General features: G+C 33.5%; 1 protein-coding gene across 1 annotated transcript; it reads left to right on the top strand.

Annotated features, from left to right (window-relative positions):
* Positions 1-14,044: 14,044 nt before the first annotated feature.
* LOC134246908 (uncharacterized) lies at positions 14,045-14,657 on the top strand (the record flags this gene model as incomplete). The annotated part of the gene is made up of 1 exon (XM_062729255.1): positions 14,045-14,657. A coding segment is annotated over exon 1 (613 nt), but the record flags the coding sequence as incomplete, so codon positions are not given.
* Positions 14,658-15,077: the final 420 nt, after the last annotated feature.

The following is a 15,077-nucleotide window of genomic DNA, read 5'->3' as shown; positions in this document are numbered from 1 at the left end:
ATAAACCAAAAAAGTTGAAAAAGTGCACATTTTGAATTCACTTCCTGTAGCGACAGGAAGTACTCACGACACAAACGAAGGCAAAATTGCACATCTATAACTCATGGTCTATCATCTCTAACAAGTCTCCAGTTAATATCTTGAGCCATTTTCGAGAACATTCGAAGACAAAATTGCATTTTAAAATCAGGAAATTGCCCATAACTTGGCACTGGTAGCGAATTTTCCAACAAACGGAATTTTATATAAAATTCATATAGTGACCTTTTATTCCTGAAATTTTCATTAAAATCTCCTGAATAGTTTATGAGAAATCGCCTGCACAAAATTTTGTCTAAAAAAAAAAGAATAATAATAATAATAATAATAATAATAATAATAATAAACAATAGAAGCACTATAAGGTCTTCCGAGAAGACGGAAGACCTTAATAAGAAACAATAGAATCACTATAAGGTCTTCCGTGAAGACGGAAGACCTTAATAATATAAAGAAACAGTAGAATCACTATAAGGTCTTCCGTCTGAAACGGAAGACCTTAATAAGAAACAGAGTAAAAACAATATGTTCCCCAACTTCGTTTGGGGAACATAACAATGTCTAAAATCATGTTTATTCTAAGCCTGGGGTTTATGTGGGCTACAAATGACTCTTCAGAGTTTTATTTACAAAAGAATTAAAAGAAAAAAGGAAAAAAAATCAACAAATGATTACCAAATTCAACTTTACATGAACTTCAAGTTTTGATTTGAGCGTTTTGATGTTTTAGTAAAACCTCGATATCCTCATCCTTTTTAAAAATACATGATTTTTTTTTTTACATATTTTGTTTTTTTTTTCATTATCCATAAATTGAAACATTAAAAAAGCTCACTGGAAAAAAAAATAAAAAGTCATCCTAAAAGGTTTCCTAAATGTAAATGCTGTTTGAAGAGCAATAATAAGCCATTGGGAAATGGTTCAGAGAAGGGCCGCTCGTGATGTGCAAACAATTACCACAATACCGGTAGCATTACAGACATGATTAGTACACTACGTACAGCGGCAAACACTAGCTGAGTGACGTCTCAAAACCAGATTAATAATGTTTTATAATTTAATTCTGGTTTTAACGCTGTATTTCATTGGATGAAAATTTACTTTATATTGTATAAAATGGGTTGCCTACGTCACAATGACTTTCGTCATGACGTATCAATCCGCCTGACGTTACATTCAAAATTTGTACAAATTGAAGTCATTTTGTCAGAACAATCATCTTTTTCTTTTACATCAAATAAATGAAAATTAATTCATAAGCAATGAATTTAATAACTACCCATTTTACACAGTATAAACTGGGTTGGAACAGTGTATAGTTTACAGCTTTGCGGTTTATAAGCGTAAACTTCCCCAAACCAGTTTATTCCGTATAAAATGGGTAGCTTTTAAATTCTATATTAAATTCATTCCTTAAATAAAGTAGTCCATGAACTTGTAGCCATATCCACAGAGATACACATACCCACACATACAAGAACCAGATAGAATCACACACAAACATTGAGATTGCCTACAGATACAAGAACCAGATAGAATAAACACAAACATTGAGACACCTACAGATACAAGAACCAGATAGAATCACACACAAACACTGAGACACCTACATACCCACAGATACAAAAAGAACCAGATAGAATCACACACAAACATTGAAACACCTAAACGAGCATCAAAAGAAACGCACAAATGGTGCTTTTTCTCACAAACCATTAAACAATGGAATTTGCTTCCCGAGGCCGTCGTTCAAACCACTAAAGTAGACATTTTTAGAGAACAGCTAACTCAAGCTGTTCTCACAAAATCATGTCAATAACATTCACATTTTCTTTTAATCACTAATGTAAATAAAAGCACAGTTTTTCTTTATTATGTAAGCTTAGGTCTCGCATGCGCACCAGCAAGTAATCTTCGGCGCTAAATTTTGCTGTATTAAGAAGAAGAAGAATATGTAGAAAAGCCTATGCTTTGTATATGAAAAAAAGTGTTAACTAAACTTAGTGCATAGTTATGTTGAATGATATCTGCCTGTCTTTTCTAAAATTGTAAATAAATTTTATCGTCCCTTGTTGGGGGTTCTGGTATGAGGGCGGGGCTGTATTAATTATATAGTGAAAATGCATTTATTCTTTAAAGATCTTCTTCTCTGCTCCTGGGTATTTAACCAATGAACTACGTATGTACACAGGAAGAAACAAGACCTTTCAGACAAAACTGAAAGGCGGCTTTCAGTAACTTTTCAGTGGTCATTCAGCCACTGAATGGCACATACATTTCAGTGACCTTTCAGTTGCCTTTCAGTCACATTTCAGATACCTTTCAGTCACCATTCAGCGGACAAATTTCAGTCAACTTTCAGTGGAATTTCCATCAAATTTCAGTGACCTTTCAATCAACTTTCAGTGGCCTTTCCGTCGTCTTTCAGTGACCTTTCCGTCGACTTTCAGTGACCTTTTTGTCGTCTTTTAGTGACCATTCCGTCGACTTTCAGTGACCTTTCCGCCACCTTTCAGTGATATTTAAATCGCAATTTCGTAATTTTTCACTAGCGTATTATTTTATAATCAGATATTTTTCCTTAACAAGGAAGCCATATTTTAAATAAAGATTTATTATTCAATCTTACTTGTGTTTTTTTTACTTATCGTGATCAAATTTGGGTACCTTAAAATATGTCTAGGGAATTATTATAATAATTGATAATTACAAGAATAAATAAATCCTTTATACATGCCTCTTTTAGAAAAAAAAATATATAGGAGATTTTAGCTTTCTAATTATATTGCTTTAATAAAATCATTGTACTAAATTTAAGATAGAGAATTTACAACGATCTTAAATCTTTGACACAGGAACAGGTGTCCGTCTCTGATAATTGTCATCATCCTTATAGGAGATGTGTAATTAATTTGTCTATCCCCAAAATAAAATATGTGAGACTTATTCAAAATGATTTTTAATTGAATATTTCTAGTTACATTAAGAAAATAAATTCTTCAAGTGATAAAAAATGATGATCCGATAACCGATTCAAAATTTAAATAAATGCATAACATTCTATAGTGCTTATACGTGTATTTTTTCATGGAAATAAATAGTTCTGATTAATGAGACAGAATTTATATTATTAAAACCATTTCTGGAAGATCGCAAGTATTACTGATCAATTTCGTTTTTTAATTATGTCATTGTCAAAAATTCAGGATATTTAGTTTTTCAAAGACATTATTCTAAATTAATTTTTAATTACAAGAATAAACAAATCGTTTATACATGCCTCATGTAGAAAAAAAATATATAGGAGATTTTAGCTTTCTAAATGATATTGCTTTAATAAAATCATTCAACTAAGTTTCTAGCTAGAGAATTTACAACGATCTTAAATCTTTGACACAGTAACAGGTGCCCGTCTCTGATAATTGTCATTATCCTGATAGGAGATGTGTAATTAATTAGTCTGTCCCAAAAATCCGCGCAACTAACAAAGAATATACAAAAGATATACAAGATATTATTAGTTATGTAGACACTTAGAGGGGTAATACGGAAACATGTGGGGTCTTAAAAAAAAACCTTGGACTCGGCTTACGCCTCGCCCAATATGCATTTTTTCAAGGACCCCACATATTTCCGTATTACCCCTCTAAGTGTCTACATAACGAATTTATCCTGCCGATGGTTCTCTAAAAATTTAATAATATTCAATTAACCCGCTTTCACTGAACGTCCAAGCAAGACGTTCTACATCCGTTGTACGTTGTCGTCAGACGCATTGTGACGTCAGTTATGAAGCTCCATGCGGGTCACGTGAAAGCAGTATATTGTTGATGTGTGGTTGGTAAGTTTTTAATATACGGTGGGTAGGTCATGTGGAGGGGGCACATAAGAAATGTGAGGTGGGTAGACAGCATAACATTGTTTCATGCGGTATTGCTCTTGGCCAATAAAATTTCACGATTTTTATCAGAGGCAGGATAAATACACATCGCAGCTCCTCGATACAACAGGTAAACTGATTGTTCCATCGATTTCAATAAATTAATTGATTTTAAATCTTCAGTTGTCAACAAGAAGTCATAGCGTAATTGATAAGGTCGCGGACACCTATGCAGGAGACCCGGGCTCGATTCTGGGCATGGGAGCAATTTTTTTTTCTTGTATTAATTTTTTTTCCTATTTTTTGTATTCGGAATTAGATACATTTAATGCTATTATGCCAAAAAAAGTGAAATAAAATTTTTAGGTTAAAAAATAAGCCAATTATTCAATAAAATGATTCAACTGAATGATCACGGAAAGGTCACTGAAATGTATGTTCCATTCAGTCGACTGAATGGTAACTGAATGATCACGGAAAGGTCACGGGAAAGGGTCTTTTCAGTGACCTTTCAGTGACCATTCAGTGGCCATTCAGTCGACTGAATGGTGGATTTTCATCCTGTGGTACATAGTTATGATGAGGAAAGATGCCTCATGTACATTTTTGAATTTCAGGACCCCTGGATCAAAGATTCGTGTGTTAGGACGGGGCTCAGATGATTATATAGTGAAAATGCATGAATTCTTAGAAAGTACATATGTATGATGAAGAAATCTGCCTCTTTCAAAATGATTAATTTCAAGGTCCTTGGGTCAGGGGTTCTTGGAGAGAGGGGGTAATCCGAAAATAAAATGATGCTTTGAAATCAGCTCTGGTATTATTCAACCATATATGATGAAATAAAATTTATGATAAAATTGCCAAAATTTTGAAACATGTGGCCCCAGGGTCAGTGGTTCCTGTGGGATGGGGTGCACAACTGGTTATAAAGTGGAAATGTATTTTCTATTTGTCACTCTGATCTACATGTACTTCTGGGTACATGCTAGTATAGCGAGTATGAGAGCGGATCTTACATCTAATTTTTAATAGATAAGTAACCAAAGTAAGCAGGCTAAGTGTATAGTTATGATCAGCAATAATACCTCTTCCAAGTTGTTAATTTCCTGGCCTCTGGTCATGTAGGTCAATGTATAATAGATCATTGGCATATTAACTAGGAGCAAAGGAAAAGATTGACAAAGAATTCATGCATTTTCACTATATTATCGTTAGAACTTTGCCCTAACGCCCACACCGCTGACCCAGGGGTCCTGATATTCATGATCTCAAATTGGAATGGAAGCATCATTCCTCATCATTACAATGTAAATTTATTCAGTGATTCAATACCCGGGAGCAGAGGAGGAGAATCTTAAAGAAATATTTTTTTTTTCACTATATATAATCAATAAAGCCCCACCCAATTCCAACACCCCTGACCCAGGGGCCCTGAAATTCACAATATTGGAAGAAACATTCTTGCTCATCATAATTTTGTACTTGGTAAGCAGAGTTATGTATTAATATCAATGCTTATATTTACTTGCGCTGCATATATGTGAGAATGTGAATTGAAAGAATTTGTGTGTATGAGGTAGTTATTATTTTTAGGCACTTGAGGGACAGTCACATGACTTTATACCATTCACTGAATTCCCGCTTGCACGAACTAACATTGGGCACCCTTAGCCTAGCCGTTGATTGGGTTAGATGTCTATATCATACAGATATTAATATTTGTGAATCTTGTGTGTGTACCGGTAAGAAATGCAATCTAAAGTAAAGTCTACTATGTTTAAATTATCTGTCTAAATGTCTGTTTATGTGTCGACTATATGTTGTGTGTAATTGCAGGTTTTATTTCTACGTTTAATAGATTATTGAACCTATACCAGACAGTCATTTTCTGATGTTCTGACCACTGGCTTTATAAATACTAGTAACCAATATTTATGCAATATTATGCAATATCACTATAATAGAGCCGTACCTATCACTGGAACATTTAACCCAGGGGCCCTGAAATTCACAATGATAGAAGAAAAATTCTTGCTTATCATAACGTTGTACTTGGGTAGTTTATTTAATACACAGGTGCAGAGGAGAAATATGATATATTTAGCCATGCCCTAGAACTAGAACCCCTGACACTGGGGCAACGAAATTCACAATTTTAGTCGAGAAGTCAATACTGATTACAATCATGCCAACAGTTTGACTGCTTCATGTCCGGGAGTAAAGAAGAATTTTAAAAATTTGCATTCATTTTATTTGTTTTGAACCCACCCCGCACGCCCAAAGGGGACAGCGACCATGAAATTCACAAATTTTCCCCCTTCACCCATATATGCGTTGTACAAAATTTGGTTGAAATTGGTTGAGCTGATGCAGAGGAGAAGCTGCAAATGTTAAAAACAAATAGCAATAAGTCACCTGAGTTTACTCAGGTGACGTAAAACAGCAAGTGTAAAGTAACTCAGGGGAGCCGTGAAGTTTTAGATAGTTTAAAACTGTGCTCTCCAAATAATCAAAGTACTGAAAGTACTGAAAAGCGGTTAGCATGCTTTCATCGAATATGTACAGTGTACAATAACAAAAAATGCATTGAATGATGATATAAAAGTAAGCATGCATATCTTTTTTCCAGTGTCATCAGCGAAGAAGCAGACACACTGAATTTTGTAGTACTTAACTAAATGGTATAACCAATAACATCCCAGACTGATGTCACAAATGTTTGTTTCAAAATATCAACCTGAGATTTTCAGTTTGAAAGACAAAAAGTTCAATTTCAAAAAAATTCTCCCTATTTGTCTCCATTGGTGGCGTCCAAAAGTGCTCAGAACGAAAACAAATATGTTGATGTTGCAAATTTAATTCGCTTTCATGCTCTATTGATTCTGAAATTAGGTAACTGTAAAGGCTACTATAGCAAACAACTTAAAAATGATAATTCAAATTCTTTAGATTAATTGATTTGGAGTACTGTACATAGATCTTTAGCTGGTTAGTCTGAGAAAAACGGATGGACGAGCAGAGAATTAATTAATTTCAGAGAGCTTCAGTTTCGTAGGCTCCCTGTAGGTCAGCAGGTGTGACCTGTCATTGGGGATGCTTACTTCTCCTAGGCACTGGAACTTTCGTAGGCTCCCTGTAGGTCAGCAGGTGTGACCTGTCATTGGGGATGCTTACTTCTCCTAGGCACTGGAACTTTCAAAGATCCGTTTTTCTTTTGAGTCCGATCACTATTTATTCTGTATTTTGATACAGATACTGAGTACATCTGTTTATTAATATTATGAACTATTTCTCTCACAGGAAGAAAGACAAGTAAACAAGATAATAAAGTTTTAAGAAATGTACTTTTCATACAATTAAATGTTCGAATAAGTAAATGGTATATGACAATTATTTAAAAGAGTCTTGCACGATATGTTTAAACGAACATATACTGAGTATTTGGCAAATATTTTTCATTAAATATTGTAAAAAAGAAAAAAACGTGTGAAAAAGAAAGTCGTTGTTTAATCCATCAATACTAGTATTTTAAAAATTCAAAGGTTCACTAAAAGTCAGTTTATAACAAACAATTTAATTGTCCATTGCAAGAATTACCTAGGATCATTGTCACTTTCTTCAATATGTCGCATAAGCAATACATTGTTTTTTTTTTTTTGGTTTTGGTTTTTTTTTTTACTAAAAACAAGTATACAAATTTCTATCAATATGTCTGTAAGCATCTGTATTTTAATTTTTAATTCTTCTCAAAGATAATTAACAAATTGGACAAATTCAAATTTAAAAAGTATTTTTACAACTTATACCTTGCATAGGAATTTAGCAAACTTTCAAAAATAATCATTCATTAGATATAATTTTCAATTTGTGCTTATCGTAAAGATTTTTCATGCCTCTTTCATCTGTGCATATTTTATATCGGCTGATTTTTAGAAAAGGATTGAACGCGATTCAATTTTTTTCTCCAATTTTTTAAAATTAATTTTAGTATTTTCAGGCTCCCATTATTTTTTTAAATAAAAATGTGATCATTTAAAATCGTTTGTAATGATCAGACTGAGTACAGAATTTATCCCTGGAAACAAAGCTTTTATCATCTTTTTAATAATTTCAAATGAAAAAAAAGGAGAAGAAAACAAACGTTTCATTATGGAAGTAATCCATAACTGTACAGCTTACAGATGTATTCAGTATTTTTATATAAAGGCTTTCTTCGTGTACTAGTATTACTTAAGTTAATTAAAGGGATGCCTTAATATTTTGGAAAATGAAACTCGATCGAGAGATTCTCCGATGTTTTGCAGTCGGTAATAACCTTCAACCCCTTTAGCCAGTAATTAACCCGTCCTCCCTGTGCCCAGTAGCATAGATCTTTCAAATATTTATTGTTCATGCATGAGGGGTGCCTTATAATTAATCACAGGCACCTTAATTTTTATCAGTAAGTCTCTAAATTAGCCAAATATCGAAACACTCTACCCCCTCTATATATAAATACACAAGGTGTCCAAACGCCATTTTGACCACCTGTTCGATTCAGGCTTCAATTTAACACATAAATCGGAAATGCCTACTGGTTTTTGTGTAGCATTGGGTTCAAATATGATATTTCTCGCTATACATTTCTTCCTAAAGTTTAAATCTAACGCGTTGATAATGTTATCAGCTAAACTTCATGCTGACTTCGAATTTCGTCACAGGGCCCGATCGCCATCAGCTGATGTCACGGAAATTTAATCTCGACAACAAATGCTCCTATACATAAACTTTTTTAATGCAACAATTATAAATTTATTTCGTTGACAAACAAAATCAGAAAAAAATTAAAAAACGAAAGCTTATGTTATTTTGATAGTCTTAATTTTATTTAACATATGTTATATGTGTTAGAAACAAATCATAGGTACTAGGTAAAGGCTTTGTTGAAGTTTCCGTTGTCGATAGGTAGCGCCTTATGGAAGTTTCCGGTGTCGACAAAAATCGGACACATGCCATAAAGCGGTTAGCGAAGCTAAAAATTGCTTCATGTGTGCCCGCAGTTTATAGTGTGTTACTGCGGTACTTGCTGTGTCGAAAAGTACTTCCAGTACATTGATTCTATTTCGATATACCTTTATCAGTACTCGTAGTCCTTTGATTGAAATCGAAAAACTCTCAGCAACCTCCTTTACGATGATTATTTTGTAGAAATTTAAAAAATGTTAAAAATAATGAATATAGAATCACACAGAAATGAGTGGTCAATAAGGAAATGATAAGTGATGCAAAATTTCTACTTTCGGTTTAAACCTTTTGATCTACAGTAAATTTATGTGAACACGAAATTCCAATGACAAAGTATATGTGTAAACTGTTTTACAATTTATAATTTACTCTTACTTGTGGTCAACCCAAGGATTAATATTGTCCATCAGCTGGAAAATATGTAGTAAATGAGGAGGTAATTAGTATTTATGTAAAACTTTTAAACAAATTTTCGTTCGCTTCGAATGTATATTAACATGAACGCCATTAATTTGTTTTTGTGTCCGCCCTAACAATTACAAAGAACCACCAGGTTTGTGGTAAGAAATTCAGTGATTCACACTTTTCACTTTAGTTTTTTTCAGGTAATCAATCGCTGTTTATTAAGGTTTATGTTTATCAATGCAGGAAGAATCTTTGAAAAACAATCAATTTAATTCACAAAGGCTCCAATTTGTCAAATTAACAAGTATTTACCCAGTTTTTCTCATTTCCTAAAATGAACCTCTCTGTTCAGCTACAACTTATGCGGAATATTTATGACATTAGTTAAGTGCGTATAACCTCTTATATCTGATCAAATGCTCCAGCTCTTGGCTTTAAGATTATTATGAATCTATATATTGTTAAGATTTATATTATATCTTAAAAAGACTTCTTTATTGTTCGTACATGTATTTAAGCAATATTAAATTGGACAAATTTTGATCTTTTGTTTAACGAAAGCAAAAATTCTGAATTTCATGACCTTTGCCACCTTAGGCCAAGGGTGAGGGGCCTAATTCATCAAAATGAATGTAATCTAAAAAATAAAAACTTTCCGGTAGAGAGACAAACCATTACTAGTAGCTCACAGCTGTCGACCAAATGAACATACATTATATTTAAAAACCATCTTGACACATGCACCTCTATCAGATAAAAGAGTTTAAATGATCACAATCGGTTCTTTATCCGGTTTTTACATTCATAAAATTCTAGAGTTACGCTATGTTTCTCAGGTATTGAAAATGCATTTAATTGTTGAAAATCTTTTTAAAGAACATTTTAACTGATTATTTGATTAATAGTTAACAATTATTCCTCTACCATAATTGTAAATATTAATTGCTCGTTGTATAGAGGTCAGACCAAGTGTAGTTTAAGGACAGATGATACAAACCTTTTTTTTTCTTTGGAGGAGTTTTATTATCATGTCACATGTTAAGAAAAGTGGATAATTCTAAGAATTTTTTCTTCTAGGAATAGACTTTGAAAATATTAGTAATACCCGGTATTTCAATAAAATTACAAATATAGACAAATCACACTCTGTAAAGGTTTACAGATGAAAACCACAACAACAACAACAAAAGAATATGTTACTTTGGTGCTAAAAGTGTAATATGAACTTTAAAAAAATAAACCAAGCCAGGTTAGTTTTATTAGGAAAGGCAAAATGGTAAAAATCAGTCCATGTGATATTGCTGATTTTTTGTCATTATATAAAATTTAACTTTCTTGGTATTTTTTTCTAAAGATTATATTACACTTTTAGCACAAATAATAATATAGAATGTATATACTACCATAATATATAGACCTTTTCCTATGACATATTTTGTCTAGGAGTTGTTTCCCTTAGCCGCCATATTGCAGGGCAACATTCCCAGATCCCTTCATTATTAAACCAAGTTCAATTTGTTATTACAGGTTACTGAAGTAAAGATGTTGCTATTTCTTCCTATGAATATACGTTTGTTAAAGCATCTATCAATTCATCAAAATAATATTGCGAATATTTCACTCCCCCCCCCCAATATACTTCTTGCATTCTTGTTAAAAATTGATTGTTCAAAAAGGTAAATTCACTACTTTGCACTACAAAGTGGCGGCTAAGGGGAATAAGTAGTAGACAAAATATGTCACAGGAAAAGGGTCTTTTCTGAAATATGTTTTCACCTGTTAACCTTTACTTACTGTGATTTGTCCATATTTGTTTTTTAATTGAAATATTAGTAATCTTTTCCAAGTACTTTTCCAGTTTGTAGAAGAGAAAATTCTAAGAATTAATCATTTTTTAAACTCGTGACATGTGTATTAAGTCTCATCCAAAGGAAAAATGTGTTTGTATCATCTATCCTTAAGTTTATTAGTTTACATCGAGGATACTTTACAAATTATAAACTCTATTCATTCCCTATTAATTTATTTGCAAATAAATTCCTCACAGGGGCTGACAAATAGATTTTTAAGGCACTAGCCCAAGGGCAAGTACTTGGTCAAAATTGACTTGCCCTACCTGAATTTTTGCTTGCCCTACCATAAACTAATTCTATATTTATAGATATTTCAAAAGAGAGAAAGACAAATGCTGAGCAAGCCCCCATGCCAAGCTTTAAATTTATGGCCTACAAATAAATTCTATTTTTGAAAGTCACTTGCCCACGGACAAGTGGTTGATAAAATTGCATTTGCCCACCCCTTAAATTCACTAGCCCCGGGCGTCGGGCAATGGGATTTGTCATCCCCTGTCTCATATTAATAAAAAAAAATTATAATAGAAAATACATAACCCTCTTATTTACTCTTCTCGAACATTCATCATAAAATTGTTTGTAGTTCCAATCGGGACTTAATCATCCAGGAGCGTGTGTCTCTTGCTTGTTTTATTGAAAAATTGTAACGAGTCAAGTGTTAAACGTGTCGTTATAATGAAAGGTAATTAATCACATAAATCCAGTAAAACCAAAAGAAATTGTGAACAGGATAAAGAAACAGACCCCTCAAAACAATACTTACTAATTAACACATTTGTTGTCCCCCGCTTAAAAAGTGGAGGATATTAATTTGGGTCTCCCCGTCCGTCCGTCTGTCCGTCCGTCCGTCTTTCTGTCTGTCTGTAATGCTTTCCTTTCCAAACGATATTTCGAGAACCCTTTGAGCTTTCGCAATGAAATTTTGCATAGTAAATCCCTATAAACTGAAGAAAACCCTATTGATTTTGAGGTCAATAGGTCGATTATCAAGGTCATGAATTCGTGAATTCTGTCTGTTATAACACTTTCGTTTCCGTGCGATATCTCGAGAACCCTTTGAGCTTTTGCAATGAAATTTTATATAACAACTCCCTGTGGTCTAAGGAAGACATCTATTTATTTTGAGGTAAAAAGGTCAAAATTCAAGGTCGGAAATTTATACAAAATGTCTATGTGTAACACTTTCCTTTCCGTCTCAAAGTGTCCCGCCCCGTTTGTTTTATTAGCATTTATTGTGTTACATGTCGTTATTTTTAGCACAGGGACATGAGGAGAGTTATTACGTATAGAAACAGGTTCTCGGCGGACTTTTTATTCTTATTACATATATTAGAACTGTTTAATAGGGTTCAATTAGACACTCTGCATTGTGTAAAAATTTTGACTGTATCGAACGTGAATATATAAATGTATGTGACTTTAGCTTTGCATATAATTTTCATAAGTTTAAAGCGGTTTAGAAGTTTGTCTCTCGCTTCACATGTAAGAGATCGCGGATTCGAATTCTTTTTTTTTTCCAATTTTTTTTTCTCTAAATGATAGAATTTAGCATGTGAAACGAAAACTTTATGAGGTCTGGCTTAAACAAACTCATAAAATCATAATTACAGACTGATAGATATTCCATCTAAAAAGAATCTTCTGTATACACAATTAAGAATAAGCAATCAAATCTTTATATCCATATTGGCATATTTTATTTGCTTCATTATACATGTATGCATTTAATAATTCTACAAATTCAGTCAGGGGGATCCGACCCCCATCCGCTCGAACTGCGCATGCTTTACTTTTTCCCTAAGCGGAGGACACACTCTCTGAATTAGCTTGTTAATTTTCAGTTCTACTTGTCAGAGACCAGAATAGCTTATGCGATAGTAATGCGTCCGGCGTCCGTCCGTCTGTCTGTCTGTCTGACTTCTGTAAACAATTTTTCAATATGCTACTCCTTCTACAGTTTTGGTCTGATTTCAATATAACTTGGCTTTCAAGTATGCTGCAGTTGGATACATAATTCTGTGTATCGGTTTTTTGATTTCAATGAACGGTTATGTCGTGGTTACTAAAAACAAAGTATTGTGAAATACTTTCAAAATGCTACTCCTCCTACAGTTTTGGTCTGATTTCAATCAATCTAACTTGGCACACAAGTAGACAACACTAAGATACATTATTCTGTGCATGGGTTTTCGATTTCGATAAACGGTGTTGCTTTGGTTACTAAAAAAAGAGGTTTCTGTGAAATACTTTAAAAATTCTTCTCCTACACTTTTTGTCTGATCATAATATACCCGGTAATTTTGCATGTAAGTTGACTACACTGAAATACATAATTATCAATTGTGTGTTTTTGATGATTGATGTTGCCATGGAAACTAGTATTGAAAACTCTGTATTAAAATCTACTCGAATAGTTGTATTCTTATTGCAATCTTGCCACAAAAAGACACTTAATCAAGGATTTTAATTTTTTTTATTGCTTTTGTAAAGTTTAATGCCCCAACTGCTACTTTTCTCTTCCTTTATTATAGGTACAATCCAGTAGAGCAACAGTCTCGACAGAGACTTCTGGTTTGTTGTTTTCTAAGGGACTTTTATTATGAACGGTGGATCGGGAAGGGGAAAAAAATGTGAGGAGGAAGAAAAGATAATGAAGAATTTCGGAAAACTATCTTGTTTTAACAATGGCATCAAATATTCTAGCTAGTGATCAACTGAACTTAATTCACTCATATGGTAAAGCAGGTGCAGACCTTAAGGACCCATTTCATTAAGCGGACAATTAGGAGCAGTGGAAAAAATTTAGGAATATGACAAAATAAGGAAGATTTGTCGGAAAGTTTTTTTTTTAATTCAAGCAATGGCATCAAATATTCTGGCTAGTGATCAACTGAACTTCATTCGTATGGTTATAGCAAGTGTGGATGAGATCAAAGTAGTTCTAGCGGACATTTTAAGATGTGAGTTGAAACCTGTAGACTTGCCTAAATCCATAATCTCGTGCTCAGAATTGATGATCGGGAGACATAAACTGAGGCCAGAACAACTGAAACTCTGTTGTCCCTCTCCCCCTGCTGTACCAAACTATAGACAGTTTGATGTTTCTTTGTTATATACACTCATACGAAACCTGTGTCCACAATTAAAACCAAAACAAGATTGGGGAAAACCATTGGCAAGCACTGATATTGAAATCGGACATGATATCGAGCGCCTCAGGGAATTTAGAAACACGATGTTTGCGCACTCGGAGTCTTCCAGTGTAGATGACATGGTGTTTACTACAAAATGGCAGGATTTAGAACAGATATTCAAGAGGATACAATCGTTTCTTAAAACAAAAGGAATCTCAGTTGACTACGGGAAGAAACTGAAAGATATTGCAAAGAGTGACTTTGGTTTCGAGGATATGGAAAAATACAAAACTTTTTTACAAGGCATTTTACATATAGAAAGGGAAAAGTATAAATACTGTAAGTGTTATAATACTTATTTTTAATAATCCCATCTCTCTAATGTTCTAAAATCCCTTGTGTATTGTGTTCCAATTTTTAGCTCTTCTGAGCCAAAGGCTCAAAGAGCTAATGCATGACCATTTCAGTGTGCAGTGTGCGTAAACTTTTTAGAATATGGGCCATAACTCATAAATCCCTTGGCAAATCATATCCAAATTTGTCACAGGGTATCCTTGGCCCAAGGACTACCATTTATACTAAAATAAGGGTTTGGACCCTTAAACTAGGAGAGATAATCAGGAAATCAAAACCAAAAGCACTGGTTGCTAAAAATCTTCTTCTCCATAACCACCAGGCAGATTTTCACCAAACTTACATACAAGGATCAGGATATGTCGAAAATTTAAATTTGCACGGGGAATTACCCTGGGGCAAAGG

The sequence above is a fragment of the Saccostrea cucullata genome, unplaced genomic scaffold (genome assembly GCF_032062105.1).
Source record: "Saccostrea cucullata isolate Sc308-1 unplaced genomic scaffold, CSIRO_AGI_Scuc_v1 ctg13807, whole genome shotgun sequence".
Taxonomy (NCBI): Eukaryota; Metazoa; Mollusca; class Bivalvia; order Ostreida; family Ostreidae; genus Saccostrea; species Saccostrea cuccullata.
The sequence above is the reverse complement of the archived record's forward strand: the minus strand, read 5'-3'. Positions and strand labels throughout refer to the sequence as shown.